Below are 27,704 nucleotides of genomic sequence, written 5' to 3'. Positions count from 1 at the left end.
GCTTTCATTAATTTTGTTAGATTGAATGTCATCAAACGAAAGCACTGTCTCGCTTTTATGAAATAAAATTTCTACTATTCCTTAAAATGTAAAAGAATATACATTTAGAGCAGAAAATATTCAAATCATTGAAATCACAACAGGTTGTAATTCAGAAGTTAAACAACAATAAAAAATGGACAGTTTTAATTGGTATATGGACTTTTGTGTTGCTGATATACTTACTTGAATACAAAATTAGAATACAAAGTCTCCATATTCCTATTTTTTAAATAATAATCATTCAATTGATTCTTTCTTAACGAATACAAAAAAGTTTATGACATAACAATAAAATAATTCCTTAGCATGTTTTTTAACTTATTCATTATAACGTAATTGTTTTTACAAAGTATTCTGCTGATTTATTTTATTAAGTAGCATATTTTATCCTCTTGTTTTTTTAGTTTTACTAATTAATAGTCTTGAAATTTTCGATTGCTCAATTATCAATTATGTTTCCATCTTTTTTTGAAACAAACGTTTTTAGTGGAGTGTTTTTCTTAATTAAGTAATTCAATTTCTTCAGATTGTTTTCCAATAAGTTCAAGAGCAGTAAAAAACCATCTATAACTGCTTGATGATCATTATTAATTTCAGCTTGCACTTCCAATAATGTCTCTCAACTCATGTTGTTAATATCAGTATATCTTTAACACAATTTTTGTCTGGCTTCATTTTCAATAAACTCTGGCTTTTCAATTCTTTTACATTTTTTTCCTCATATAATTTGTCAAATGTTGTATTTCATCAAAACGTAAGATTGCATAAAATGATCTTAGCATTACATTCTTGATATGTTTAGTATTTTCTTTACCATTAACTAAAGATGAATTCAATTTACGATTATTAACATCATTAAACTAAGATTATGCCCGCGTTTTATTTTTTACAATAGTAATCATGAGAAATTAAACCACTATTAGTATCAAATTATAGATCACTTTTTGAAACTTATGAAAATCTGTTTCTTTTTGTCTTCTCTAACGTATGTTTTCTTTCCTATATAGTGAGATTATACTCATCTTTTTAAAATATCTATTTAATATAATTCTTAATATAACTATTTTATAACATAATTCTCTGGATTATTACTTTTTTCACTGCAAAATTCGTTAACTTTAATTTAAGAAAAATCTTTAATATTATCTGTCAGATCATTAGTAGGTTTATTTGAACTTTAAACGAAATCAATATAAACCAAATTTATATACGATAAAAAGTTATGTTCTGATGTTCTTAGAATTGAAATCACTTTTTAGGTATATTTCATCTTTTAAGTTTAAATTTGTTTTTTAATGATCATTTATATTCAACTCTTTTTTGATTGTATATTAAAAGTGAAATCTCGAAAAAAGAGGGGGTTTTATGTTTTTAGAGACCCTTTTTTAAGATTTTTACGTGCCCTTCAGCACAGTCTCACTAGCTACACTAGGACGGGGAATGTTGAAAGGATGGAACCCCCAACATTTCGTCTGCCAATGCAGCTTTAATTGTGTTCGTAAATTTTGCGACGTGAAACAGGAATTCTTAGTTTTAATTCGCTTATAAATGCATTGTTAAGCATGATTTATTAGTTTAACTAAAAACTTATGTTATTTGCGGGAATTGAAAACAAGAGCTTGTGATTAAGAGGCAGGCGTGGAACCATTGCACCAAGTTGTCTAGTCGGACGGTTTATTTAGTGCGGATTATTTTGTTATTATGTGTAAATTATTATTATTTTAACAACACGTCCTTTTCAGCATGCTTCCGTCTGGTTAGGGTGGCGTAGAAGTAGAATTATGTAACTACTTTCCTCTGTCGAATAATCTGGAGGTTACGGTTTCGAATCCCAACCGCGTTTGGTATTTTGGGACCCAAATAAAAATTTATCTACGCTACTGCCCTTTGGATTAGTTGCCTCGCTTGGTTGCTCGTTCGCGAGCAATTTATCCGCTGTTAGTCGGTTTGTTTTTACTCGGTAGTTTTTTTGGTCTTATCATTTCCTATGGCTGGAATTAAAAACTTCGGGAACTTTGCCTGGCTCATTTCTAGATTTTTGACTACATTTGTCTTCTAGCATTTACTTGACGTTTGTGTCGTTTCTTTATATGATCGTCTGTTGCTTTAGCTCTATTGCTTTTTCATGAAGTGAATCAATTCAGGTGTTCAATAACTTGTAGCGAAAACCGTCTATACCTTTGACATGATTATTAAAAAGAGGACCAAAAATTAAAGTTATTCAAAATATGACAACTTTATTGAAGTCTGTTTCAGTTGCTAAGGATGCTGCTGACGTCAGACATGTGGAAAATGAAAATGCCTACATAAATTTCTATGGATACGTCTACTACATTAATTCTATAGGAATGCATATAGTTTCAAATTTCATGATAAATAGTCCTAACATTTTTCTTTGATCTAATCGTAAGACAGTATCTTCACTTGCGTTTCAAATGAAAACAATATCTTCAATTGCGTTTCAAAATTGACTATTTTGTGCAACAATATTGCATGATGATAGGTGAATTATTTGAGCACCAATTATTTGTCACCTCATGTGAGGGGACATCTAACCAATATTTATACTCTTTGACTCAACCAATGATTGAAAAAAAGTTCATTAACAGTCGACAAAGACACCCGAGATGAAGAGGTAGAATAATGAGCCATCTAGTGCAGAAAAAAATAACCATGATCATAAAATCCATACAAAAATGCCAGTTATTGCGAAATAATACAAGAAAGCGTGTTTATATTTCGAATATGAGGTACTAAAGTACTAAAGATTTTGCGATCATAACGCGAATTATTCGAAATTGTGCGACTATGACCAGATTGAAACTCAGATCATTGAAGTGAGAAGAATATTACCCAAAAATTCTTGTGAAACTCCCGGTTGAGGTGTAGTTTCCAGGGTATAATGCAATTTCATTCTTATTTTTGAGAGTAAACTCTTAAAAATTACACTATAACTACACTATTGTCCACTAAAGCTGATAAAACAGACTTTCGAACGTTTTATTCAACTATAAAGAAAACAAAGCGTCTTAACTCCATGTGGTTAAAGGCAAAAAGCAAACTGCATCAGAACGGCAAATCTAGCAACATTTTTGACAGGTCTTAGTTTAATATCAGTGAAAGATACGTTTTTGAAACCTACAAAAATTAAGCACAATACGAGCGCAACCGATTTAGTATATTAGAAGATTCAAAGAAAATTATGTTATTTGAACTTTTTTGAGCTTTCTACGTATAACAGAACAGATTTTATGTGCGTTTAAACTTTTCTCGATATTCACACAGATTGTTCACATGAATTGTTCGCAGCTTCATTTCCTGCACATTTAGTTTGTCGCTGGATATATCTCAGAAATAATGCATTGATCATTTTGCTATTTACTCGTTAACATCCTCCAGTCCAAAAGATGTTGGGAGGATCGGTACGAACTTAACGAGCGGGCTGACGAGCGATCCGGATGATGTGCGTACAATTGCGGAGTGTTCGACGCTGTCGGAACTCTACCGGAGCACTTTATGCGGAGCAGTGGAATAACCTCTGGGGTTGCTTTCCTCCACTATCCAAACTAAATCACCGACCTTGAGTTGCTGCTCGGCAGGCGTCTGAAACTTAGATCTACGGATCAGAGCAGGCACATACTTCTTAAGCCAACTCGCCTAAATTGGATTTGCGCAGGACTGCGCACGTTCGTCAGGTTACTCGGTTACAATGTAGAAAACTATTGTGTGAAAATGAGCCTATGTCGTACGGGTTGGCGCTTACGGGCGTTAAAGGACAAGTGTTCAGTACGTATTCGACTAGACAGGAAGTGGTGTTCAAAATCAAAACCTCATCTGTGAGGCGACATGTACTCAGGACGGTAAAAAGTACTCTCTTAACACAAAGGACCAACCTCTCGCAGATGCCGCCTTTTCAATGCATTCACGAAGTTCTTTTTCTGCTCCGATAAAGTCTGTAGCTTTACCTGACCAAATCATAGCAGGCGTACCCCTCAATGAGACAAACCGCTCGAATCCAAATAAACTGGAGCAACTTCAAGACCTTTGACACGGAAGACCTTTGACATAGGATCCCACTACTCAGTTTGAGGAGCTCCGGTACGGTTCCGAAAGCGTCGCCCCCTCCGCAATCGTACGCACATTGTCTGAATCGCTCGTCCGCCCGCTCGTTAAGCTTATACCGATCCCCCAAAATCTCCCAGGCCGGAGGATGCTACCGAACAAATAGCAAAATGAGCAATGCGCCATTTCTGATATATACCTTGGAATTAGCGCTTTGCTCATTTCGCTATTTACTTCTACTCTAATTACGTTCGCTGTATCTAGTTAACTTGCAGTTAAAAATACACCCATTGTATTAGCAATTTCTCTCGTTTTTTCAGAAGAACGTCCTCGATGTTAGGTATAATCGAAGTTCAGAAAATATTTGAAAAATCTCGAAAACGATTTTTTTGATAACTAGACTTGGGACATTTTTCCGACGCAGTATCAACCACTTAAACTTCTGCCTTAAAACTTTAGCTCAAAGAAGCCAGATAACAACAAAAAGTCCGGTCCTTTCGACCCTTCCCCTCTTTTCTTTCCTTTTGATTCCGCTCAAACTCCGCTCATTCCTTGCATTTTTTGGTCAGCCAAAATTATGCTAAAAGTTTGACTTTTTTCCCTCAATGCGGTCAGAAATTTGTAAGGAGTTAGAGCGGATTTTGCTGTCCGCTGCTCCATTGACTATTGATTAGGAAGACATTGTCCAAAATTGCGGGCTGTTACATCTAGCCATACAAAATAGTATCTTTCGAAGTTTGTTTCACTAGAACCCAACTATATATGTAAACGTTCTGAATACAGAAAAGTTACATGATAAACTGAATGATTTTGGTGGAGTTTTTATAGATATTCAACAAAAAAAGAACTTTGAGTTTTTACACAAGAAATGACGAACAGAGCAAAAATGAAAATGGAATACTTTGGGCAACTTCGCTGCCCTACTTGTGATAAATTACCACCAATATATCCAAAATCCTAAGCAAAATCAGAATCCTCTCAAATACACCGGAACATCAATAGGTCTAATTGGACGAGTCCCTGATGATATCGTTCCTAAGAAAACATTATAAAGAACAAAACAAAACAATCTGAATCTGCGACAAAATAGAAACTGGCTCTGTTATAAAAAATTATCACAGAAAAATACTTTGACGTGAAAACAGCAGAAAGTAGAAAACGATATAACCGACAAAAAACCAACTACCAATTTAGAGGGAAAAATAAGAAACGATTTACTACAAAATATTGTTTTCTTATGAAAATAACCAAAAAAGAAAAAACTTTATGGCATCTTTTTTAACATTTCTGTAAAAAAAAATCCGATAAAAATAATCAGAAACCATCTGTTTGGAGATTCAGCTCCTTTTTGGTAAATCAATTGAGAGTTCTATGGGTTTTACTGATAAAATATTCAAGATATTGTTCCTGTTATCAGTGATTACCCAGCAACTCGTTTTTAATAAGATTGTAGATCAGACATAATTTCTCAGAAGTTTGAAAAACTCGAAAACAGCGCCAATTTTGAAGCCAACGGAGACAAACAATCCCTATCTATAGAGCCATCTCACTAATTCCTGTAGAGGGCAAAACTTTTGAGATGATCTGACATTCTAGAGCAGTATTTGACTTTAAAAGAAAAAGCTTTCACTAACAAATAATTCTGTTTCCTTACCTTAAGATCATAAGTAGATTTCATCATCGATACGCTATAAAATCAGCAAAATAATCGAGAGAAAAAAGTAATATCCCATTGCTCGTTGTTGGATCAACCGAAAGACTCCTTTGACAGATTTGATAACGAGATAATCAAAGAGAAATGATCCAGATACAAATTCAGAGTCAAAACGATAGATCTTGTAGAATCATGCCTCAGAAACAGAAAATAGTTTGTTTGCTCGCATTCAAAGAATTCATTGCCGATAAGAAAAATCAGTTTGCGGAGTTCCTCAAGTATTAGTACTGGGACTTCTACTTTTAATCATTTATGTAAGTGGCCTCGTTCTTGTACCAAGGAAAATATCATTCTGCTTTAACACGTTACAAAAATGCTTGGGAACTTCGAAGAACAAAAATATATGTATGAGTTTAATGCTAGATCAAAATGGCACACAGGTAACAAATTGACGTCAAACAGTCAAAAAACTCAGTTTCTTCTACTGGCTTCATGCTATCTGCCAGACAAGAAAGTAAATTAGAGTCAGCAAGTGTCGGAGAAAAAATTAGTGTGAATTCCATAGGTGTTAAAACTCATAAACCACTTTTGTTGGTGATCACTTAATTTACGTTAGGCAAAGTGCAGTCCTTTATTTCTGAACTCCTTCTAACTGGAAAACACCTCTGTAGGACGCTGCTTTCAAGGATACGCAAAAAGCGTGACCACAATGCAGAATTTTAATACTACTTACAAGATTTCATTTTCTTTTCGCTTTTTTAGCGACCAACTTCATGACTTATATGGAATTGGGTTTTTCAGATAAAACGTTTCCTAGTTTTGTCGGATAATCTTGGCTGCTCTAAATTTTGTGAAAATTTTGATCGAAAACTGTTTCAAGCATAAATAAAAGTACAGTTATTGAATTTTGCACAGACATTCTGAAACGTTGCTCAAACAACAAAAATGCCTCCTGGCATCCATTTGGTACGGCGCTAAAACGAATAATCTTTTATAAATATTTGTTGCTACCATAATTGTATTGAAAACAATATTGTTATTAAAAAACTGAGGCAAATCTTCAATTCAATTTTCATCAACCTTCGGTCACTGGTATCGTTCTCCACTTCAAATGACAAGTAGGAACAGCTCAGAAGATAATGAATTTAGACGCAAGCATCACTTTTGGCTCACTTTTAAGAGATGTTTTGTTTCCCTAGTCTAGACCCCGACATACGAAAAGGACGTGCTCGAAAAAAAATTGGCATGATTAGTCCCTGCTTCACGGAAAAGTGCTATGAAAAGAATTTTGCTACTTTTTTAATCACTCTCGTCCCAAATTTTGTGACTCTGCACATTTGCTCGACCCAAAAATTTAAGCAGGAGTTTTGCTTGAGCAAACAAGGGCACAGGACTTTTACTCGACCAAAATTGTTGCAGAGTAAAAATTGCCTCGAATAAAAGTCAAATCATAAGTCAAGAAAATGTCTTTTCATGGGTCTTTTTCGACCAGGTCAAATCTTTTGTCAAAACATGAGTCGACCAAAAATCTTTTCATGAGTCTGACTTTCTGCCTCAAAAATTTTACGCTCACTTTTTTGCTCACTACTGCTCATTACAATTAAACTACCTTGTGTCTTTCCCGCAAGTAATGTGGCAATATAGTGCAACTGCTTTGTCTTAAGAATAGCAAATTTTCTTAAGACTTTTGGCAGTTTTCCAACTGTGTTTTAAGCTGAACTACTGTGGTGCAATGCCGTATAGTCTTGATCCGTTGCTGCTTTGGTATGTGCAGCAGCAAACAAAAATTTTTTCCAAATTTGCAAAAAACGACTTATGAAAAGGCTATTGCTCTACTCGAGAAAAGACTTTTAGTGGACTTAAACTAAAAACCTCGACTGTGCAATTTTGGTCAATATTAACCACCCACCCCCCCCCCCCTCCACGAGACTATTTGGGTCTTTTCATCATAAGTCGAGGTCTGGACTAGGGTTCAGTAAAAGTGTTCCGATCAATACGATCATTATATTTCCATATGCATTCCTCATTATACTGTTTGTTTTTCCTCTTTCCCTCTCAGTGACAATGAAACTGTCATGTAGCTTTGACGTCACCAGATTCCCAGTGGATCAACACACGTGTTACTTCCGCATGGGACCTCTCTTCCTCCCCAAAAGCGTCTACAAAATACGTGAGCCTCTCTGCATATTACTACAAAGTCAGCCACCTCTCTTAAGATTGTTCATGGTCATATTACTTGGCAGAGCTGTTTTCTAATTTTTCGAATTTCATCGAAACTTCAAATGACTGGTACATTTTTATGGAACCAATTTTTAAACACTCACGTGCACATTTTAAAATGCCGAAAGTCTGCAGTACCAGAAGTCAAAATGCCAGAAGTTGAATTTCGTTGACTTTCGACATTTTAAAACGTGCGCGTTTCGTGTTTTAAGCATGGTTAAGTAACTCTGCAGAAGTCACTTTGAAATTCTTACTTAATATCTCGAACCGCTTCGCGGTTCTCGATAAACGATCTCAGTGACTTCAAGTTCTCAGTGACTTCAAGTTCTCAGTGACTTCGTTCTGAGTGACTTCAAGTTCTCAGTGACTTCAAGTGTAAAAGTTCTTAGTGACTTCAAGCAGAGTCACTTAACCATTACTTATAACGAAAGCAATCCAGCTCTATGAGTGAAGGGTCTAGAAAACTGTTCTGCAAAAAGGCAATCAAGTAACTCCCAGCTTCGAGATTTGATGCTGATTATAAGTACAAAAATTGATACGCATGGCCATGGCTGAAAAAAAAACGCAAGCATGTGCTAAAGTGCCCGCCAAGAAGTTCATACTTGCTAGGTAAAACGAGTGTCTAAGACTACAGTCACGTAGTTTGCATAGCATGTCGTAATTCTGCAAATTGCTCCGTCGAAAAGTCGTTGAAAACTATGACGGATATCATAAGAATGCGCGTTGTAAGTAAGCTCAACGAAATGCAAAATGAGAGAAACAAAACACTTAATTGTTCATTATATTTGCTGTTTTTGTAATCAACTGATTAACATCACCAAATTAAAATAAACTGATTATCAACTGATTAACATCAACAGATCAACATTAACTGATTGTGATCAACTGATTAACATCAACTGATTAACATCAACTATGATTAACATCAACTGATTGACGTCAACTGATTAACTTATTATTAAAAAGCGCGCCGGTTGCGAATTTATTTGAAAAAGTTCGTTTTTTTGTCTCTGTTAGCTTATTCTTGCCTGCAAAGGGCATCTCTGTTTATCGTCTCACTCTCAGTGGACAGATATTGATATCCAACACAGTTTAAATCGTAAACTTTAGGGCAGATATTGTTTCATGTAATGCAACAAAATTCTGTTTTTAACTACTTTTAAGACGCGTGACAGTTTTCTGCACTTTTAGAGAGTCGAGAAGACCACGCTCAGCTTGAATTCTACATTGATCATGACCAGTGGGAGTTAATCCGACCACTCAAGACATACGTGAACGAGTTGACGTGGTTAAGTGGAGAGGGGACCCAAGAGTTTGTGGCAGAAGTGAGAATCAAAAGACGATCTCTCTACTATCTCATTGTGCTGATATGTCCTAACATTCTTATCTACCTGTTGTCCAGTCTTGTCTTCTTTTTGCCAGTGGATTCGGGTGAAAAAGTTGGTTTCATTATGACGATTCTTTTGGCTGAAATCGTTACGGTGGGCACTTTGAACGACATCTTTCCAGCCAGCTCATTGGGCTTCCCAGTGTTGGCTTACCTGATATCAGCTATAACTGTCCATCTTAGCATGCTGTGCGTTGCAACGGTAACAGGTTGGTAGAAGAGGGATTCATCTTTACACAAACACATACCTACGAAGTATTACCAAAATTATTTTTTTATAGTCATTGTCATTCACGTTAATTTGGATTCTCTATTTTGAGTGTGTGTGCGGTGCAATTACACGTAAATTTAGGGTGATGCGTATTGGCAACGCCATTACTTGCGCAGTTTTGTTAATGGAATTGAAATTACTGAGTTGCAACTTTTTGCGCCGTGAAAACCAGTTTGAAAGTATTTGTCAAATCGCTTCAAATTAAGCTTTAATTGTATTTTGCGGCTCAAAATAGAGATTAGAAGAGATCTCCAAATTTGTAGATCTGTGAAAGATAAACAGAAATTCGATAGTTAACATTTCACAAAATTGTTTGAACAGAACTGTAAACAATTTTACAGACGAGTTATTTAATTAAATGTAACTGACGATCACACACAACTACTGGCAACGGAAATAAACTAGGGTTACGGGACACTAAAATTGGAAGTATAACAAGAAACATCAAACAGAAGTCAAATTCGATCAAGTTAAAATAAAATAATGATCAAATATTGATACTAAATTAAGAGTTTAGGATGATACCGACAGGTGTACCACATCTCGCTACGACCAACAAAAATAAACAAAATTTACAACTTGACTAACAGAATATGCGCTGGTTACCATAACTGATATATTTAAAAATAAAATTAGCTATATGTCTGAAGTTCAACAGCTGTCGGAGCCGGATGCATCTTCAGCTTAACGAACTGTCGTCGATATTTTTTCATGGTTAAAAGATTCGTACTCTTGAAAGGGGGTATGACTGGATCGGAGAGTAGCTGTCGACTTGAAATTGAGTGTTGTGCAGGACGTGTAGGCTTTTGTTCTGCCAAATCTTGTATGATCGGAAGAAAGCTTCTCCTGCTGCGACGTTCTTTTTTGTTACTTTTTGGTGTTTTTCCGAGGAGATGCGACGATGAAGGATTTTAAAGGTTTGGCGGGCATGTTGCAGTTGAATCATTAGCAACGTTTAAGTCTGTTATGTCAAGAGATATTCTTTTACATTCTCGATTTTCCTTTGGAGCCGCTGGTTACTCTTTGGTCTAACTGGCGGAGTTGATATTTGCGCCACTGGGGCTTCCAGCTTACATCATCTTTCCTCTTTCTACGCTTGAGTGCCGCACCACCTTCGAGTGTCTTTCCTTTCCTCTCTAGCGTGCTTCAAAAATTTATCCTTCGCAGTTTTGCTTGTCGGAACTACAGCTCTACTTTTCGCATATTCTGCCGGATCCATCTCATTTTCTGCCTTCGTAGAAGATTTTGCAAGATGTGAGTTACGCATAGCCACATCTAATTCGACGGGCTTTTTATTGCAAATGTGTAAATCGTGTGTTTTAACGACCTATGATCCAGGGGCTAAGACATCATAGAGGCCGTCTAAGCTCTTTTTCGACTTCTTGGCGTTTGGTTTTCGTCTAGCTAGTTTAAGAGTAAGTGATGACTCTGTTCTGCGCACCAGCATTCCAATTTCCGATCTTTCGTCTTTTTCATCAAATGGTGATTGGGTCTGCTGATCCTCGTTCTTACCTATGTTGGCTTCCCCTGTCACCTTGAGTCTGTTGAGTGGTCCTTCATAGTCCCTCCCTCACCCTTGTCCCAATTTCCTTCTTCTATTAACTGATCCCAACTTATTGTTTCCATGTCTAAACTTGTTTCTGATTGATTGGTCCATAAATTGATTTTTTTCGTATCAGGAACAGTACCTCCATTACTAATAAAGTATTACGTTTATGTTCAAAAGGGGCTTTAAATGTTGACATTTTGATTGTTCTTTGTCGGCATACTCGAAGTTGATATATACTGGAATTTTCTGCTTTTTTTAAGTAAAAAAAACGGTTTAGTTGCCTCTTTAATGTTTGCTAAGCGTCTTTTAATAGTTTGGATGAGTGTTGGAGCTGAGCTTAAGGAATACCAAGCTTGCATAGGCGGGGAAAATAGAAACAAAACACTTTCTGTTGTCTTAGTCATTTAATAGTTATAGTTCTAGTTCTAGTTACAGTTTGTCACGTGAGAAAAAAGAGAAAAAGGGGGAAATAACAAAAAAGCAACACACAGAACTCAACGTAGTAGCCGCAGAAAACGGCTGAAAGTATAACTCAGCAAAAAATTGCAAAAACAAATTGTCTTGAGCAGTAAATAACGTGTTACTGTGTCTTGAACTAGAAATATTCCTGAGCAGTAAATTTTTACTGTGTCTTGTATTCAAAATATTATTCTTGAGCAGTAAATTCTGTTACTGTGTCTAGCATCAACGAATTATTGGAGCTGAAATTCAACTGTTACAACCCCAACTTCTGGTATTCTCAATTTGTGAGTACAAACAGCAAAAGCCAACTTAGGTTTAAATTTAATTATTTTTGCAAAAACAGGTCTTAGACATATATCTTTGTCTTCGATTTGTTTTTTCTATCGGATTGAATTGGTATACATAAAGAGATCCCGTATTGTGTGATCTGTAGCAATCCAGTTCAAATTGATAGTTGAAAAAAGTAAGATCAGCGAATAGTTACGAACTAAAATAGTTAATGCAACGGTAAGTACAGCAGAGCGGATATACAGTTACAAAAGCGAACTGCATAAACGAAGTATCCGGACAGATTTTGTAACCACTCAGAACGAACTGGGCGGTGTAAAACTTTCTTTGTGAAACACAAGGAGAGCAGCCGTTACATTTGGTCCGCCGACCCGGACAGTGGAATAAACTGCTGTCCAACCCAACAGTCGAAGTGACGAAGTCATCGACGAACGAGAACAAAACTCAACAGGCAATTCAACAACGCAAAGCCAATTAGGCAAAGCAAATAGGAACGTTGAAAAGCAAAAACTAAATTAACGCAAACAAATAAAGGAGCTGTAGAGATTCAAGCTGCAGTCCCGAAGTACACAAGAAGTGACTCCGTCACAGAGTCAAAGCGTTTTGGATCGACAGATCAACAACTTGCGAAACAAGTGGATTGAGAAACAGGAGGAAAGTTTTGAGCTCATTGATAATCGAGATCGACCAAGCAAGCTCAAGACTCTTTATCAGCAGATACTGCAATTGGACGACAGCATTCAAAAACTCGTGAATAAGAAAGCTGAGACTCTCCGAGACCCAGATATTTCTTCAAAACGCAAACTTGAGAGAGAAAAATACTTTCAATATTTGAACTCAGAGTGGTTGTCGTATATCCACGGAGAGACAAACATGTCAAGCCAGCAAAGCCAGTCAACTCTTCATGCTAATGAAGAGCAACCCCCTGCGAATAATGTGCAGCAGTTAGCACAAAACGTTGGAATTCCAGAGTTTAACCAAAACCATGGTAACACAAGCAATGCCACGACGAATACGGTTACACGGACAATCAACCAGGATACAGAAAACGCTTCGGAAGCATCTTCAGTGAAACGTCGGGTTGAAGAACGAATGAAGGAATTCGAAATTGAATTCGAAAGAAAGTTGCAAATCGAACGAGCACAATTTGATCGAAAGAAGTTGGAGCTAGAAATGCAAATGAAAGAACTAGAGATGCAACATCAGCTTCAGCAAAAAGAGCGACACCTAGAGCGTCAATTGCAAAGAACAGCATTGGAGAAAGATGACTTACGTTCTCAATCGACTAAGGCGCGTGACAAGTCACCTTTCAATTGGACCCCAAAAGGGAGAGATGTCTCGGAGTGGGCGAATTCGATGAACGACACGCAAACACCTATTCGACCAAGAGCTCGCTTTGACGTCAGCCCTGAACGGAATAAGCAGAGGCATTACCCATGGTACCCAAACTCTCGCGAACGCTCAGTAAGTGTTGAAGGGCGGGATATATCGCCGATAGCTGGAAGGCACTACAACACTGGACATTCAAGCAGTAGTTTACCAAAATTGAGGTTGAACAATTTTGACGGAAACCCGCTGGAGTGGCCTGAGTGGTCTAGCATGTTCATAGCAACAGTAGATAAACGCACGATTCCCGACTCAGAAAAAATGAGCCATTTAAAGACTCTGCTAACAGGCAAAGCAAAATCTGCAATCTCGGGAATGGGCTATTCTGGACAGTTTTATAGTGCTGCCTGGAACATTTTAGAAAGAAAATTTGGAAGACCGCATGTAATTATAGATGCGCAGCTTGAGAGCCTACGAAAAGCTAATCAAGTGAAACCTCATGATTCAAGCAGCCTGATTAATTTTTCTGTTATTGTATCTAACTTCGTGAACGTGCTCAAAGAGTACAAACATATTAATGATTTGCAATCAAGTTCGACATTGTACATGGCAGTTGATAAGCTACCTCAAGTTCTTAAAGAAAAATGGTGGTTCTACGTCGATGACAAAGACGAGGACTGGCCTGATCTAATCATGTTTGAAAAATGGCTATCACGAATGGCATTCGTGCATGAAGGGTTTTCAGCGTTTAAAGGGGAACGCAAAGAAGAAGACCGACTCAACGCAAATAGGGAAAAACAATTCTCGAAGACATCGAACTTCAGTGCAAGTTCAAACCTGCAAGAAACCAAGCAGACGCAAAGCGATCACTGCCCATTAGCCGATGGCACTCATAAAATTTGGAACTGTCCATCATTCAAAAACATGAGTGTGAATGATCGATACGTGGCAGTGAGGAGAGAACGCTTATGTTATGGATGTCTGGGAAAAGGACATGCAATCAAAGATTGCAAAGTCAAATTGTGCGGTATAAACGGATGTACCAAAAAGCACAACAGACTGCTACACTCAGAAAACCGAATGGACGAGGGTAGTCACGCAGTTAACGTAAGCGCAGCAACAATCAACCATAGTAACCAAGTTACTAGTTTTCTTCAAATAGTTCCGGTATCGGTTCAGAGTGGTGGTAACAGGCTGACTACCTATGCTTTCCTCGATAGTGGGTCAACAGTTTCATTCATCGACCAAAGTGTCAAGAATCAACTACAAGCCAAAGGCACGGACGTTACCTTGAACATAGCTGGCATACATGGGACGCAAGATTTGAGGACAGAGAAGGTTCCTATCACAATAAAGGGACTAAATTCAAAAGTGCATTCTGTTGAAGCTTTTGCACACCCATCAATCTCGTTGGGAAACACAACATATGATTACAAGGAACTGAAGAACAAATTCAGACACCTGAATGTTCTCACAAACAGAAGATTCAACCTGATGGAAGTAGGCATCATTCTTGGACAAGATGCCTACGAAATTCAACGTCCATTGGACTATAAGATTGGAACACGAAGTGAGCCTTTCGCCGTCCTAACAGAATTAGGATGGGTAGTCAGTGGTCCCATGACAGGCAAAAAAAGTCAAAATGTTTGTCATTTTGCCTTCACAGAAGATGTGAAAGTGGCAGAAAAAATCCAATCATGGTGGGACATAGAAACCTATGCTTCCAAAATAAATGTTGTAAGTCAATCAAAGAAAGAGCAGCAAGCTCAGAGATTTCTAGAGAGCACGACAAAGTTTACAGGCGAGCGGTACGAAGTGGGCATGCTCTGGAATGAACCAGAACCCAGTCTTCCAAACAACTACGGCTCAGCCCTTGGTCAGCTCTACTCACTGGAACGAAGACTCCAACGAGACCCAAAGTTAAAAGAATTGTTTCAACAGTCAATTGATACAGATGTTGAAAAGGGATTTGTGAAGATCCTTGGTAAATCGGAAGTCAAAGGCACTTTCGGAAAGGAATGGTATTTGCCACACCATCCAGTACTAAACCCCAACAAACCGGGTAAAGTTCGCCGTGTTTGCAACGCTGCAGCGAAATACAAGGATGTATGCCTAAATGACAAGCTGTTAGCCGGACCCGATCTACTACACGGATTGATCGGAACAATATTCAGATTTCGAGAAGGACCAATTGCCCTAACCGCAGATATTGAATCAATGTTTCTGCAAGTGCAAGTTCCTGAACGGGACAAAAGCTGCTTGAGATTCCTGTGGCGACCAACAATGAACGAACCTGTGCAAATTTACGAGTATCAGCGTCATGTTTTCGGAGCAAAAAGAGTTCACCAACATGTGCCAACTACGCTCTGAAGCGAGTAGCGATCGATAACGAAGACGAGTTCCCAATTGCAGCAAAAACAATCCAAAACAACTTCTACATGGACGATTTCATCAAGTCAGTCGAAACTCCTGAAGAAGCAATCAAGGTTTTCAAACAACTGCAACCTCTTCTCTCAAAACATGGATTTGAACTTAAGAAGTGGATCACCAACAGTGACGTGGTAACCAACGCAATCCCAGAGGACTTAAGATCAATCAGCGAAACAAAGCAGGTTGAAGTAGAACCCAGCCAGGAAGGGTCATCGGTGCTTGGGCTTCAGTGGACGATTACCGATGATAGTCTACAGGTTTGTAGAGGTACAAGCAAAGAAGTCGAGACCCCAATCACCCAAAGGAAGATCTTATCTCTAGTTTCTTCAGTGCTTGATCCTCTTGGACTGTTTGCACCATTCAATGTTCATATGAGACGACTCCTGAAGAGCATCTGGACCAAAAACGGACAACATTGGGACAACTCAGTAGAACCTAACGAAGAAGAAGAGTTTCTGAAGTGGAAGGCGCAGCTTCCAGAAGTAGCAGAAACCAGCATTGACAGAAGATACTTCAGCACGGCCAAGAACAAATGGGAACTTCATGTGTTTGCCGACGCATCTGAAGACACAATGTGCGCTGTGGCATACCTACGTTCAAAGCCCAAAGAATACTCAGCAGACTTAGCATTTGTAATCGGAAAGTGCCGAGTCGCACCGATGCGACACCTTTCCATACCACGCTTGGAACTACAAGCAGCAGTGATGGCAGTGAGACTTAAAGAACAGATAGTGAAGGAACACGAATCGAAGATTCAGAGTTGCAACTTTTGGTCAGACTCCACTACTGTTCTGCAATGGATTCATAGCTCCCACCGTAAGCAACAGGTGTTTGTTGCAAACAGAGTGGCTGAGATTTTGGACACAACTAATGTTTCACAGTGGAATCATGTGAGTGGTATTAACAATCCAGCTGACATCGGGACACGAGCGATCAATGTTGACGAACTTAAGAGAAGTGAATGACTCACTGGGCCGGCCTGGTTGAAGCAACGAGAGAACGAATGGCCTGAACAGTTGAATTTAACATTTGCTTCAGACGAACAAAACGACGAAATGGTCTTCTCAGAAAAGGTTGAAGAGAAGAAGCCGATGATTCAGTGGGAACGATTCAGCAATTACAATCTGGGTCGAATAATCGAAACATTTGAAGGTTCCGACGGAGTGATTCGATCAGCGAAAATCCGAACAAAAGATGGATACTACCAGAGGCCCGTAGTGAAGCTCGCTCCAGTACTTCCAACTGACGACGATGTTTTCACGTAGGAAAACAGGGCCGGCGATGTTGGAGCTGAGCTTAAGGAATACCAAGCTTGCATAGGCGGGGAAAATAGAAACAAAACACTTTCTGTTGTCTTAGTCATTTAATAGTTATAGTTCTAGTTCTAGTTACAGTTTGTCACGTGAGAAAAAAGAGAAAAAGGGGGAAATAACAAAAAAGCAACACACAGAACTCAACGTAGTAGCCGCAGAAAACGGCTGAAAGTATAACTCAGCAAAAAATTGCAAAAACAAGTTGTCTTGAGCAGTAAATAACGTGTTACTGTGTCTTGAACTAGAAATATTCCTGAGCAATAAATTTTTACTGTGTCTTGTATTCAAAATATTATTCTTGAGCAGTAAATTCTGTTACTGTGTCTAGCATCAACGAATTATTGGAGCTGAAATTCAACTGTTACAACCCCAACTTCTGGTATTCTCAATTTGTGAGTACAAACAGCAAAAGCCAACTTAGATTTAAATTTAATTATTTTTGCACAAACAGGTCTTAGACATATATCTTTGTCTTCGATTTGTTTTTTCTATCGGATTGAATTGGTATACATAAAGAGATCCCGTATTGTGTGATCTGTAGCAATCCAGTTCAAATTGATAGTTGAAAAAAGTAAGATCAGCGAATAGTTACGAACTAAAATAGTTAATGCAACGGTAAGTACAGCAGAGCGGATATACAGTTACAAAAGCGAACTGCATAAACGAAGTATCCGGACAGATTTTGTAACCACTCAGAACGAACTGGGCGGTGTAAAACTTTCTTTGTGAAACACAAGGAGAGCAGCCGTTACAATGAGACTCTCCAATAAACCGACTGTTTTATGGGCGTATATTATTACTGCGAATAGCTCATATTTATTCTGTTTACAAAATGGTGTCAGTTTGTGTCCAATTTGACTTCTTGCTTTATCTAACCTTAGTACACGGAGGAGGCCAGGCTAAAGCATATAATTTTTCAGATACTTATATTTATTTTTGACATTAGCCCTTTCGAACACTTCAGCCGCAGGGAAACTCGCAAAATTACATGTAAGCAAATGCGTTTCTTCATTTTTCTTAATAATTTAAGTAACACCCAGACTTGAGTGAGGCATATAATAGGTTTTAAGTTTGCACTTATTTTAACGCAGGGTTCGTATTTTAGGGCCTTGGAGAGGATGTACCTATGTAACCAGTTATGCCTTGAACTTTTTTCCCGTATAGATAGTATTTAATGTGTTTAATTGACCATACGTGCTCAGCCAGTAATTCAAGCTCATTTACGCTATGTCTTTCCTCAAAACTATTCAGAAATTGCGAGTGTTACGTAGTAAATGAACGAATTATTAGCCAATCAGAATTGGGTATCTAGATTCGAATTTAAATGCGTATAAAACGTTCTAATATACATAGAAAGTTCCGAAAAAGTTCATTTAACCTAATTTTAAGTAAATATAACCACTATATGTATCGATCAAGCTGGTTTTCGGCTTAATATTTTTAGGTTTTCTAGACAATTGTTATATGAATACGAACTGATTTGACGTCAATGACATCAGACGAAAAAACCTGTTAAATGAACAACAAAAAATCTTGCCGTCTAAGTTCCACTTGTGACTTTGTACGTTTTACAGCTAATACGTTACTTAATATGATTATAGCGTTTGAATGAATTGAATCTTCCGAACTTCTGTTATTTCCGTCAGAGTTTACATTGATGACGCGACCCTTTCTAGGAGAAATGTTTACAAGACCTTTGAAAGCACTGCTTCAATTAAGAGTAGAGAGTTAATAATTCAGTGCATTTGGCTCTGCAGTCAAACTAAAAAGGTCACATGAGAAACAAATTGTTGATTAAGCATTATTTGAAAGAAATGGAAATAAATAACGATTGTTTTGATGTCTGAGCAAGGCCCCAAAGCTGTTATTTTGGTCATTAATGACGCTTAGCCAGAATCGGAAGTTTCACAAGTTTTATCAATTGGGTTTCATTGGATTCGGAAGGACAGCGAGGGGGCTAGACAAACGCTGCAGCACATGAAAACTAGGATGCAGCAACAAAAGAGGACTACATGTACGCTGCATCGGAACAACTAGGAGGAGAAACAGCAAGCTCACGGTTGAGAAAAAAACTGTAAGAACAGGACATTTTTTCTGCAGTAAATTGATCAAAATTCCAATTTAGACGGCAAGGACCCAACCCCTGAAGGGAAGTTTTGGTAATTTATTCGGGACATTGCCTTAACAAGATCTTTAACTGTATCAGCTAACAAAATTAAACGGTGACCATTAACCCCCACATAAAAAATTAGGACGTAAAAATCATTGATTTTGAAAATTTTTGGTAGTTTTACCAAAAATTCAAAATTATTAATATAGTCGGTTCGTATATCAAAAAATTACCTCTGATAAAGAGAAAATTGGAAGAAAATTATGCTAATTTGTCCAATTTTGAAAATTTTTGGTCAATTTTGATGCAAATCAAAAAAACATAGAATATCAATATAGAATATTGAAAAACCGTACTTTCAGGCATAAAACCGTCCAATTTACTGGATTCCCGTTCCGTATTCAAAAAATTGCAGAAATATTGACCAAAAATAGAAAAAATTGAACAAAATCATAAAATTTTGACAAATTTGTCAAAAAATCAATTTCTCAACAAGAAGGTTCGTAAATTGAGTAAAACTCAATAAACCCAAAAGGTTGTGAAAATTCTCACAACCTCCGGCCTACAAAAAATTATCGAATTCCAATAATTTTTCTCGTCGTTCGTGTACGTATCGTTTCGCCCGCGTCCTTTTCGTCCTTTAAATTTTCAATTCTTCATGTTCCGTTTTTCCTCAATAACGTCGCTCTCCCAAGTTTTCGCTTTTCTTTTTTTTCCGCTACTTTCCCGGATTTTGATGTAGTATGTTGTCATATGTGATGAAGTATGTTGTTGTTTTTCTTGTCGTATGTTGAGTATGCTAGTATGCTGGTTTGTTGTTTAGGTCTTATAGCTTTTTAGGGTGTGACTTAAGTTTATTCTCGAGTTACGGCTGGACTGTCCTTTGACTTTTCAACTTAACTAATTCACTAGCCTTTCTGTTGTAGTATTTTGATTTTGCTGCTGTATGTTTGTGTGTACCTGTACGATTGCTAGTTGGTTTGGTCCTGTTGCCTTCGAGGGTGTGACTTAAGTTTATTCTCGAGTTACGGCTGGATTGTTTCTCGACTTTTCCAACTATCTTAGTCTACAAACACACTATTGTAGTTTATTCAATTTTGCTGTAGTTTGTTTAATAACGTTAGTATGCTGATTGTTTGTTACGGTTTGGGTTTTGCTAGGATGTGACTTAAGTTCATTCTGGAGTTACGGCTAGTAATTTTCTCGACCTTTTCATCCTTTTAGTGTACTACGTAATTGTCGTAAATTAGTTTGCCATTAAATTTGTCGTTATAGCACCATAATGAACTATATTAGATTGTCTTGCAGTAGCTTCTCTCCTTCTTCCTAGGGTGTGACTTAATTTTGTTCTGGAGTTACAGCTAGGTTGGTCGGTTGAGTTTTTGCTGTGGTATGCTAACATAGTTCTTTCCAACCTCATTTCCCGCCCGCTCTTTCCCACCGTCCCGTTTCGTTGCGTTGCGCGTTTTTCAACAGCTTTCCCGCACGTCCCGTTTCCGTTCCGTCGCGCACTGCTCGCTCAACTTCTCGTCTGTTCCGTTCCCGTTGCGTCGCGCGTTGCTCGTTCGACTTCCCGTCCGTCACGTTTCCGTTTCGTCGCGCGCTCCTCGCTCGACTTCCCGTGTGTCCTTTGTCTCCCTCTGCGTTGAGCGCATAGCGTTCAACGCTCCACTTCTGTTTTTGTCGGGCACAGTGTGCTCGACTACCTTCTTTGCTCTTTGGGTGGTTTGTTTTACAGACTGCCTACAGTGTGCTGTGTTTGGTATCTTTTGCGTTGGGTTCGTTTTGCGTGTATTAGGTTTGTTTGGAGTGTGCATATAAAATATAACCGTGTGCAGTGGTAGGATTGCTGGTCTTTGGCAATAATAACATCATGATGTCTAATAGTCTTGATCAAAAAGTCAAAAAGTTGTAAGCTGCCAGGTCAAAGCGTGAGGCTGAATTGCATGCTATACATGAAGATATCCTTCATTGTATAAATAGTCGAAGTAGGCGAGTGAAAGTTGAACGCCTAGTAACAAAGTGCAACGAAGCATTTATGACCGTTGTAGACAAAAATGAGGACCTGATCGCATTTGCTGGAAAAACGGAGGATCCAAGTGCACTTGTTCCTTCATTAGAGTCTTACTTGGAGGCAATGACAACTAAGAACGACAAGATACTCGCTTCAGCACGAAACTACATCAACTCTGCTGATGATAAAGTGAGTGAGTTCCAGGAACCAAGGGCTTCCATTCGTTCTAGAGTTCCCTCAATTATGACATCGTCAAAAACATCCAGTCAGCGTAAACATGATTATGTAATTGCTAAGATGAAGCGTGAAGAAATTGAAAAACAGAATGAGGCAGCCATTCGCCTTGCTAAACAGAAAAAGCAAATGGAATTAGATGAACTGGAGGAAAACAACAGGAAACGGTTGGCAGAGGCAACTCTGCAAGAACTTGAATTGCTGGACGCCGTTTCTAAAGGTAGCCAATCTGAAACAACTGCAAGTGCTAGGAGCTCAATGAGAAGTGAAAAGGCTGTCCAAGACCGGATCAGCACCTCACTTGCTTTAAGTTTTCACAATGAGGAGAAAACTAGTGAACCAGAGGTTACGAATGACCCTCCAGAATGTCCTAGCCTCAACAACGGCAAAACAGTGGAAGATCTGAACACTGAAATTTCAAGGCATTCTATTCCAAAAAATTGTCGAGGCAGTTACATTTTAAGCATTGAGACCTTGCAGCAACTCGACCCCTATTATACTCCACCTGAAAATTTTTTGGCTGCTGCTAACACACAGGCGTTGTACCAGGCGCACCTAAGGGCGCAAATGAATCAAACAGGCCAGCAAGGCACGGCGCTCCCAAGCATAGCCAACCAAGGAACCGCGGATAGTCAGCCGCCTTCTGTACACGCCCCAGGGGCTTCTTCACCGCCCATTCAACAGCCCATTCCACCACAGCCGTTCGCACCGCAAGTAAATCAAAATAATGCCTCCAAGTTAATTCCCAACGCACAACTTCAATTCTCAAGGGGACCTCAAACATCAAGTCTGCCTAAGAATGATTCGGCCCCGCGTATATTCTCCCGACAACAAATTAATTTTGTCCCCCGAGCACCAAACGCCACTCTTCCTCCTTTTCCGTCAACAAATCATCCATCCCCAGCAATAAACGTTCCCTCGCACCCAATCGCCCCTCCAAGTCCAAACACTCAACAGCACAACTCCGAAACCGCTCATCCTAACGACCTTCCCATTCCGAACCCAGTCTTCGCACCTAACATCACTGCTCCCATCCCACACGCCCCTTTGAGTAATCAGCCTCTCGTCAACGAAACTTTTCAAAATAATAATAACCGAGTACACAAAGTTGTACGTTCTGTTGTTCCGCCTGTCCCAAATATGCCCACTATTCCTCTTGGCCAAAGTTTTGTGCCAAATATGAGTCATTGGCGTTTTCCACAGCACAGACCGTCATTATTCAACCAAGACGCTACCACCGTAAATAATGTTGCTCCAAATGTACAGGCACACATCGCACCATCAGTTACTAATTTTCCACAACAAATATATTCGAATTCACCCCTTTTGATTGATATGCAATCACCATCCGGCACACATCAGGAAAACCCGATTGCAACTACAAGTAACATTGTACCTGGTCTGGCCACTCCGGTTTTTCAGCCAACATACCCTTATGTTGGGCCCACTCCGTTGAGTTGGAGTGGTCCGCAGGTGTGTGCACCTGCCCCTCCGATACCGGACAATGCGTCATTGATTAAGGAGTTGGCTGACGCAATAAACAGCAAGAAAAATGACCCATTGCCAGAATGGAAACTTGCTCAGTATAATGGCGATCCATTACAATGGCACGAGTGGTATGGTCAATTCAAAAGCGCGATTGACTCGCAAACGCTCACTGATGACGTTAAATTGACATACCTTAAGACACTAGTCACTGGTAAAGCAAAGATTGCAATCGCCGAGTTTGCTTACTGTGGTTTAATGTACAAGGATGCACTAAGGACTTTGGAACGTAAATTTGGCCAGCCACAGGCAGTCGTAAGTGCACACTTGGATAAACTAAGCAACTTTCCGCCTCTTAAAATGCACAATAGTGATAACATTATTAACTATTCTGCAGCCATATCCAGCCTCGTTGGGGTTTTCAAGTCACTATCATATGATGCTGATTTGAAGAGCGCTTCCCTACTTAACCAAGCGGTACAGAAGTTACCACCAAACATGAAAGAGTCATGGTCACTCTTTACGGTTAAGAAGCACTGAGTTAAGCCTACCCTCCTCGATTTTAACGATTGGCTTAAAGAAAAGGCTGATCTTATGAAACAAAGCGCAACCAAGGCCAAACCTGAAGAGAACATCACTTCAGTAACCAAGACCAAAACAGCCTCAAAAGTGTTTGCATCAAATTCGCAACAAAGGGAAACAAAGAATCAAATGCCATCTGCTTCCACAAATACTTACTTTCGATGCATTGTATGCAAAGGTAACCACCGGTTATGGGAGTGTCGAGTTTTCAAGGAAAAGACTCCAACCCAGAGAGCTAAGTTGATGGCGGATAACAAAGTTTGCTTTTCGTGCTTACGGGACAAGCACACATTCCGCCAGTGCCCTCAACCAAGAAAGTGCAGAGCAGAAGGGTGCAATAGTTCGCATAACACACTATTGCATGGAGCAGATAGGGTTTTCCCAACAAAACAGTCGACAAATTCCAATACCATTCAACCTTCTGGCAACACAGGTCAAATTAAAGCAACTTATAGTCAACTCCAGCCTAATAAGACCACAACAATGTCATCTGTTACTGACGTTAAGGGGCTCCTTCAGGTGACTGAGTTGCAGTTGGTCAATTCGTCCGGTTTAGATACCAAGGCTTTAGTTTTGTGTGATACCGCCTGCAGTAACTCTTGGGTGGCCGGTAGTCTCGCAGATAGACTCGGTTTGCACGGTAAAGCACTAAAGCTAACTGTCAAGGGTATTAATACCGAAGAAGTAGTTGATACTAAGGTTGTTGAAGTCACTGTGAAACCAAGAGAACAACAAGATTTCGAACCATTCACCGTCAACCCTTTCGTTAAAGAGAGTCTGAACGTCGGCTCAGATATAATTAATGTACAGTCCCTGCAAGAGACTTACCCACACTTAGCAGTCCTTGATCCCGTAACCTATTCGTATAAAGACATTGAGATGATACTCGGACAAGATGTCTATCATGCCATCCGCCCGTTAGAATACTTCTCTGCCGATGAGAAGCGTTCACCCGTTGCCGTACGCTTGCCCATAGGTTGGGTCTTAAGCGGTCCGTTACCATCAAGTTCGTGTTTAACCTCAACGTGCTTTAAAGTGAATATCGAACAAGACAGTGAGTTAGCAAGTCAAGTAAAGTCATGGTACGACATTGAATCATTCGGGGCAAACAAGCAGGTCGACTCCAGATCAGCAGCAGACGCAAGGGCTCGCGAGATCCTTGAGAGTACCACCATACACAATGGCCTGAGATACGATGTCGGAATGCTGTGGGCAGCAGACAACACCAAGCTCCCAAATAATTACTTCTCCTCCCTTGTACAACTAAAGTCTCTCGAAAAACGATTGGCCAAGGATGAAGACCTTAGAGAGAAGTATACTAGTACCATCAAGGAAGACCTAAATAAGGGGTATGTAATTGAGGTTCCGGACGCTCACAAGGTTGAGAACCGGTCCGATAAAGAGTGGTACCTACCCCACCATCCGGTTTTAAACCCGAACAAACCGGGTAAGGTGCGTAGGGTGCTCAATGGAGCAGCAAAATTTCATGGCGCCTCACTGAATAAATCTTTGCTCACTGGCCCTGATCTGCTCCAAAACCCTATTTACGTACATCTTCGCTTCCGACAACATCCATATGCCGTCTCTGGCGACATCGAGGGAATGTTTCTACAGGTTGGTGTATTACCATCAGATCAACCATCACTTCGCTTTCTGTGGCGGGAGGACCCCACAACTAACGTTGTAGTGTATCAATATACGCGCCATATATTCGGGGCTAAAGACTCGCCCACATGCGCCAACTATGCATTACAACGCACTGCGAGAGACAATGCCAAGTTTTACCCCGAAGCTGCAAAAGCCGTCCTTGAAAACTTCTACATGGACGATAACCTTGACTCAGTGGAGTCTCCTGAGAAAGCCATCAATAGATCGAAGGAATTGGTACATCTTCTCCATCTCGGTGGGTTCAAGCTTACAAAGTTTGTAAGCAATGTGCAAAATCTGGTTGATCGAATTGATGGTTCGCCTCAATCTACTGAGCCCAAGGTTATTGTTTCATGTCAGGAGGATTCATCGCATGTGCTAGGGTTAAAGTGGGATCACACTAATGACACTTTAGTTGTGAGTAGGGGTACAAGCTGCGCTATCACCAAGTCCCTCACGCAACGCTTGGTCCTAAGTCTTGTGTCGAAAGTCTTTGATCCCATTGGTCTTGTCGCACCGTTTACCGTCGGTGCGCGATTGCTCTTAAAAGACATCTGGTTTGTCACAGGACAGCAATGGGATGACGAGCTCCCACAGGACATGGTTCAAAGATTTTTGGTCAGGAGTGCGGACTTACCAAATCTTGAAAACATCAAAATTCCTCGAAGTTACTTTAGTGGACCCTTTGATAATATAGAGTTGCATATGTTCGGTGACAGTTCCCAGGATATTTTTAGTGCCGTCGCATTTCTTCGAGCCCGAGTAACAACCCCTACGGGCAAGATAAAAACAGAGCTTGCGTTTGTTTTGGGGAAAGCGCGCGTGGCGCCAATGAAAGTAATGACTGTCCCTAAACTGGAATTGCAAGCAGCTCTACTTGCCACTCGGCTGAAGAACGAAATTATTCAGGCACTTACTGTAACTGTTAACCAAGTATTCATGTGGACAGACAGCACGACCGTTCTTCAGTGGATAAACTCTAATGAAAAGCAACCAACCTTTGTTGCAAACCGCGTTTGTGAAATTTTGGAGTATACCAGCGTTGACCAATGGAACCACGTCGCAACTAAGGATAATCCAGCTGACGCTGGCACGCGTGGAATGTCCGCTGAGGTTTTGCAACTAAGCAGTTGGGTCAATGGTCCACATTTTTTAATTAACTCAAGTTTCCCTTTCGTACCAAACAAAGACGTCATTAATAACATCAAACTTGGCGTCAACCAAGCAGTCATCACAGAAGACAATGTTTCTCTCGCTACATCTGTTAAAAAACAGATGACTCCCGTTCCGTCGTTATTCCCATTTGATAAGTTTAGTTCTTATCAAAAGTACTTGCGCATTGCCGCATACGTTCTCCGGCTTCTGCCGAAACATGCCGGCTACCGTAACCCCGATGGTAGCATTACTGACCCTACTGAGCTTGACGAAGTCGAGCGTCATCTACAGTACTTGGTGCAAGGAGAGTCTTTTGAAGCCGAAAGAAAAGATCTTCTTGAAAATAAATTCGTTAAACGGAGTAGCCGAATTGCTCCACATTCACCGTTTATTAGTCCAAATGGGCTAATCCGTTCCTCGGGCCGCATCAAGCGGTTAATTGAAGGTGGGTTTAACGTAAAGTACCCAATCATCTTAGATGCACGTCATCCGTTTGTAAAACTGTTCCTTGAACACACGCACGTAAAGCATTACCATCAGGGCGTTGAATACCTAAGATCAATTGTGCAGGAACACTACACAGTACTGAAACTAAGATCATCCTTGCGTTCCATCAAAGCACACTGCCTGAGATGCCGAGAATTCCAAGCTGTAACTATGCAACCAATCATGTCTGACTAACCTAAAGAGAGACTTGCTTACCAGTCTCCTCCCTTCACGAACACTGGCGTTGACTACTTTGGGCCATTCTATGTTACTGTCCGCCGTACCACTGAGAAAAGGTGGGGCTTCCTCTTCACCTGTCTCACTACTCGCGCTGTCCATTTCGAGATAGTTACATCCATGGACACCAGTTCTTGTGTTATGGGAGTTGAGTGGTTTGTGTCACATAGGCGTACGCCTGCCATGATTTGGTCAGACAGTGGCACTAACTTTATTGGAGCGGAGAAAGAACTCCGAGAAAGTATTGAAAAGTGGAACGTTGTCAACATTGCAGTTGAGCTCGCTCACAAAGGTATAAAGTGGAGATTCAATCCACCCAGCGCACCACATCAATGTGGTATCTGGGAGAGGTTGGTACGCAGCTTCAAACGCGTGTTGTATACGATTCTTGGCACGCGTCGCCTCACGAATGAGGTACTGCATACTACCTTTTGTCTCGTGGAGAATGCTCTCAATTCGCGTCCTTTAACACCCGTAAGCGCCGATCCGTGCGATTTGAACGCTTTAACGCCCAACCACTTTCTTTTAGGAGAATACTCTACCGGTATTCCGTCTGTTGTTGGCAATAATGAGCTTGACCATCGTAAACGCTACGCCCGTGCGCAGTCGTACGCTAATGCGATCTGGTCCCGTTGGATCAGAGAGTACGTACCGACGCTGAACCGACGCTCTAAGTGGCAGACGCCTGCCGAGCAACAACTTAAGACCCGTGACTTGGTTTGGATAGTTGAGGAAACCAACCCTAGGGGT

General features: G+C 39.8%; 2 protein-coding genes across 2 annotated transcripts in view; both read left to right on the top strand.

The window, feature by feature from the left end:
• Window positions 1–9,548, top strand: part of LOC142356958 (neuronal acetylcholine receptor subunit alpha-7-like) — a 29,553-nt gene extending 20,005 nt beyond the window's left edge. Inside the window, exons 4-6 of the mRNA XM_075408696.1 lie at window positions 7,818–7,928; window positions 9,170–9,417; window positions 9,492–9,548. Coding sequence (XP_075264811.1) covers window positions 7,818–7,928; window positions 9,170–9,417; window positions 9,492–9,548 — 416 coding nt within the window. The remainder of the gene's footprint in view (window positions 1–7,817; window positions 7,929–9,169; window positions 9,418–9,491) is intronic.
• Window positions 9,500–27,704, top strand: part of LOC142356959 (uncharacterized) — a 31,347-nt gene continuing 13,142 nt past the window's right edge. The window contains exon 1 of the mRNA XM_075408697.1: window positions 9,500–9,574. Coding sequence (XP_075264812.1) covers window positions 9,550–9,574 — 25 coding nt within the window. The 5' untranslated portion in view covers window positions 9,500–9,549. The remainder of the gene's footprint in view (window positions 9,575–27,704) is intronic.

The sequence above is a fragment of the Convolutriloba macropyga genome, unplaced genomic scaffold (assembly GCF_964194025.1).
Source record: "Convolutriloba macropyga unplaced genomic scaffold, txConMacr16.3 SCAFFOLD_256, whole genome shotgun sequence".
NCBI lineage: Eukaryota > Metazoa > Xenacoelomorpha > Acoela > Convolutidae > Convolutriloba > Convolutriloba macropyga.
This window is presented reverse-complemented; position numbering and strand designations above follow the sequence as displayed.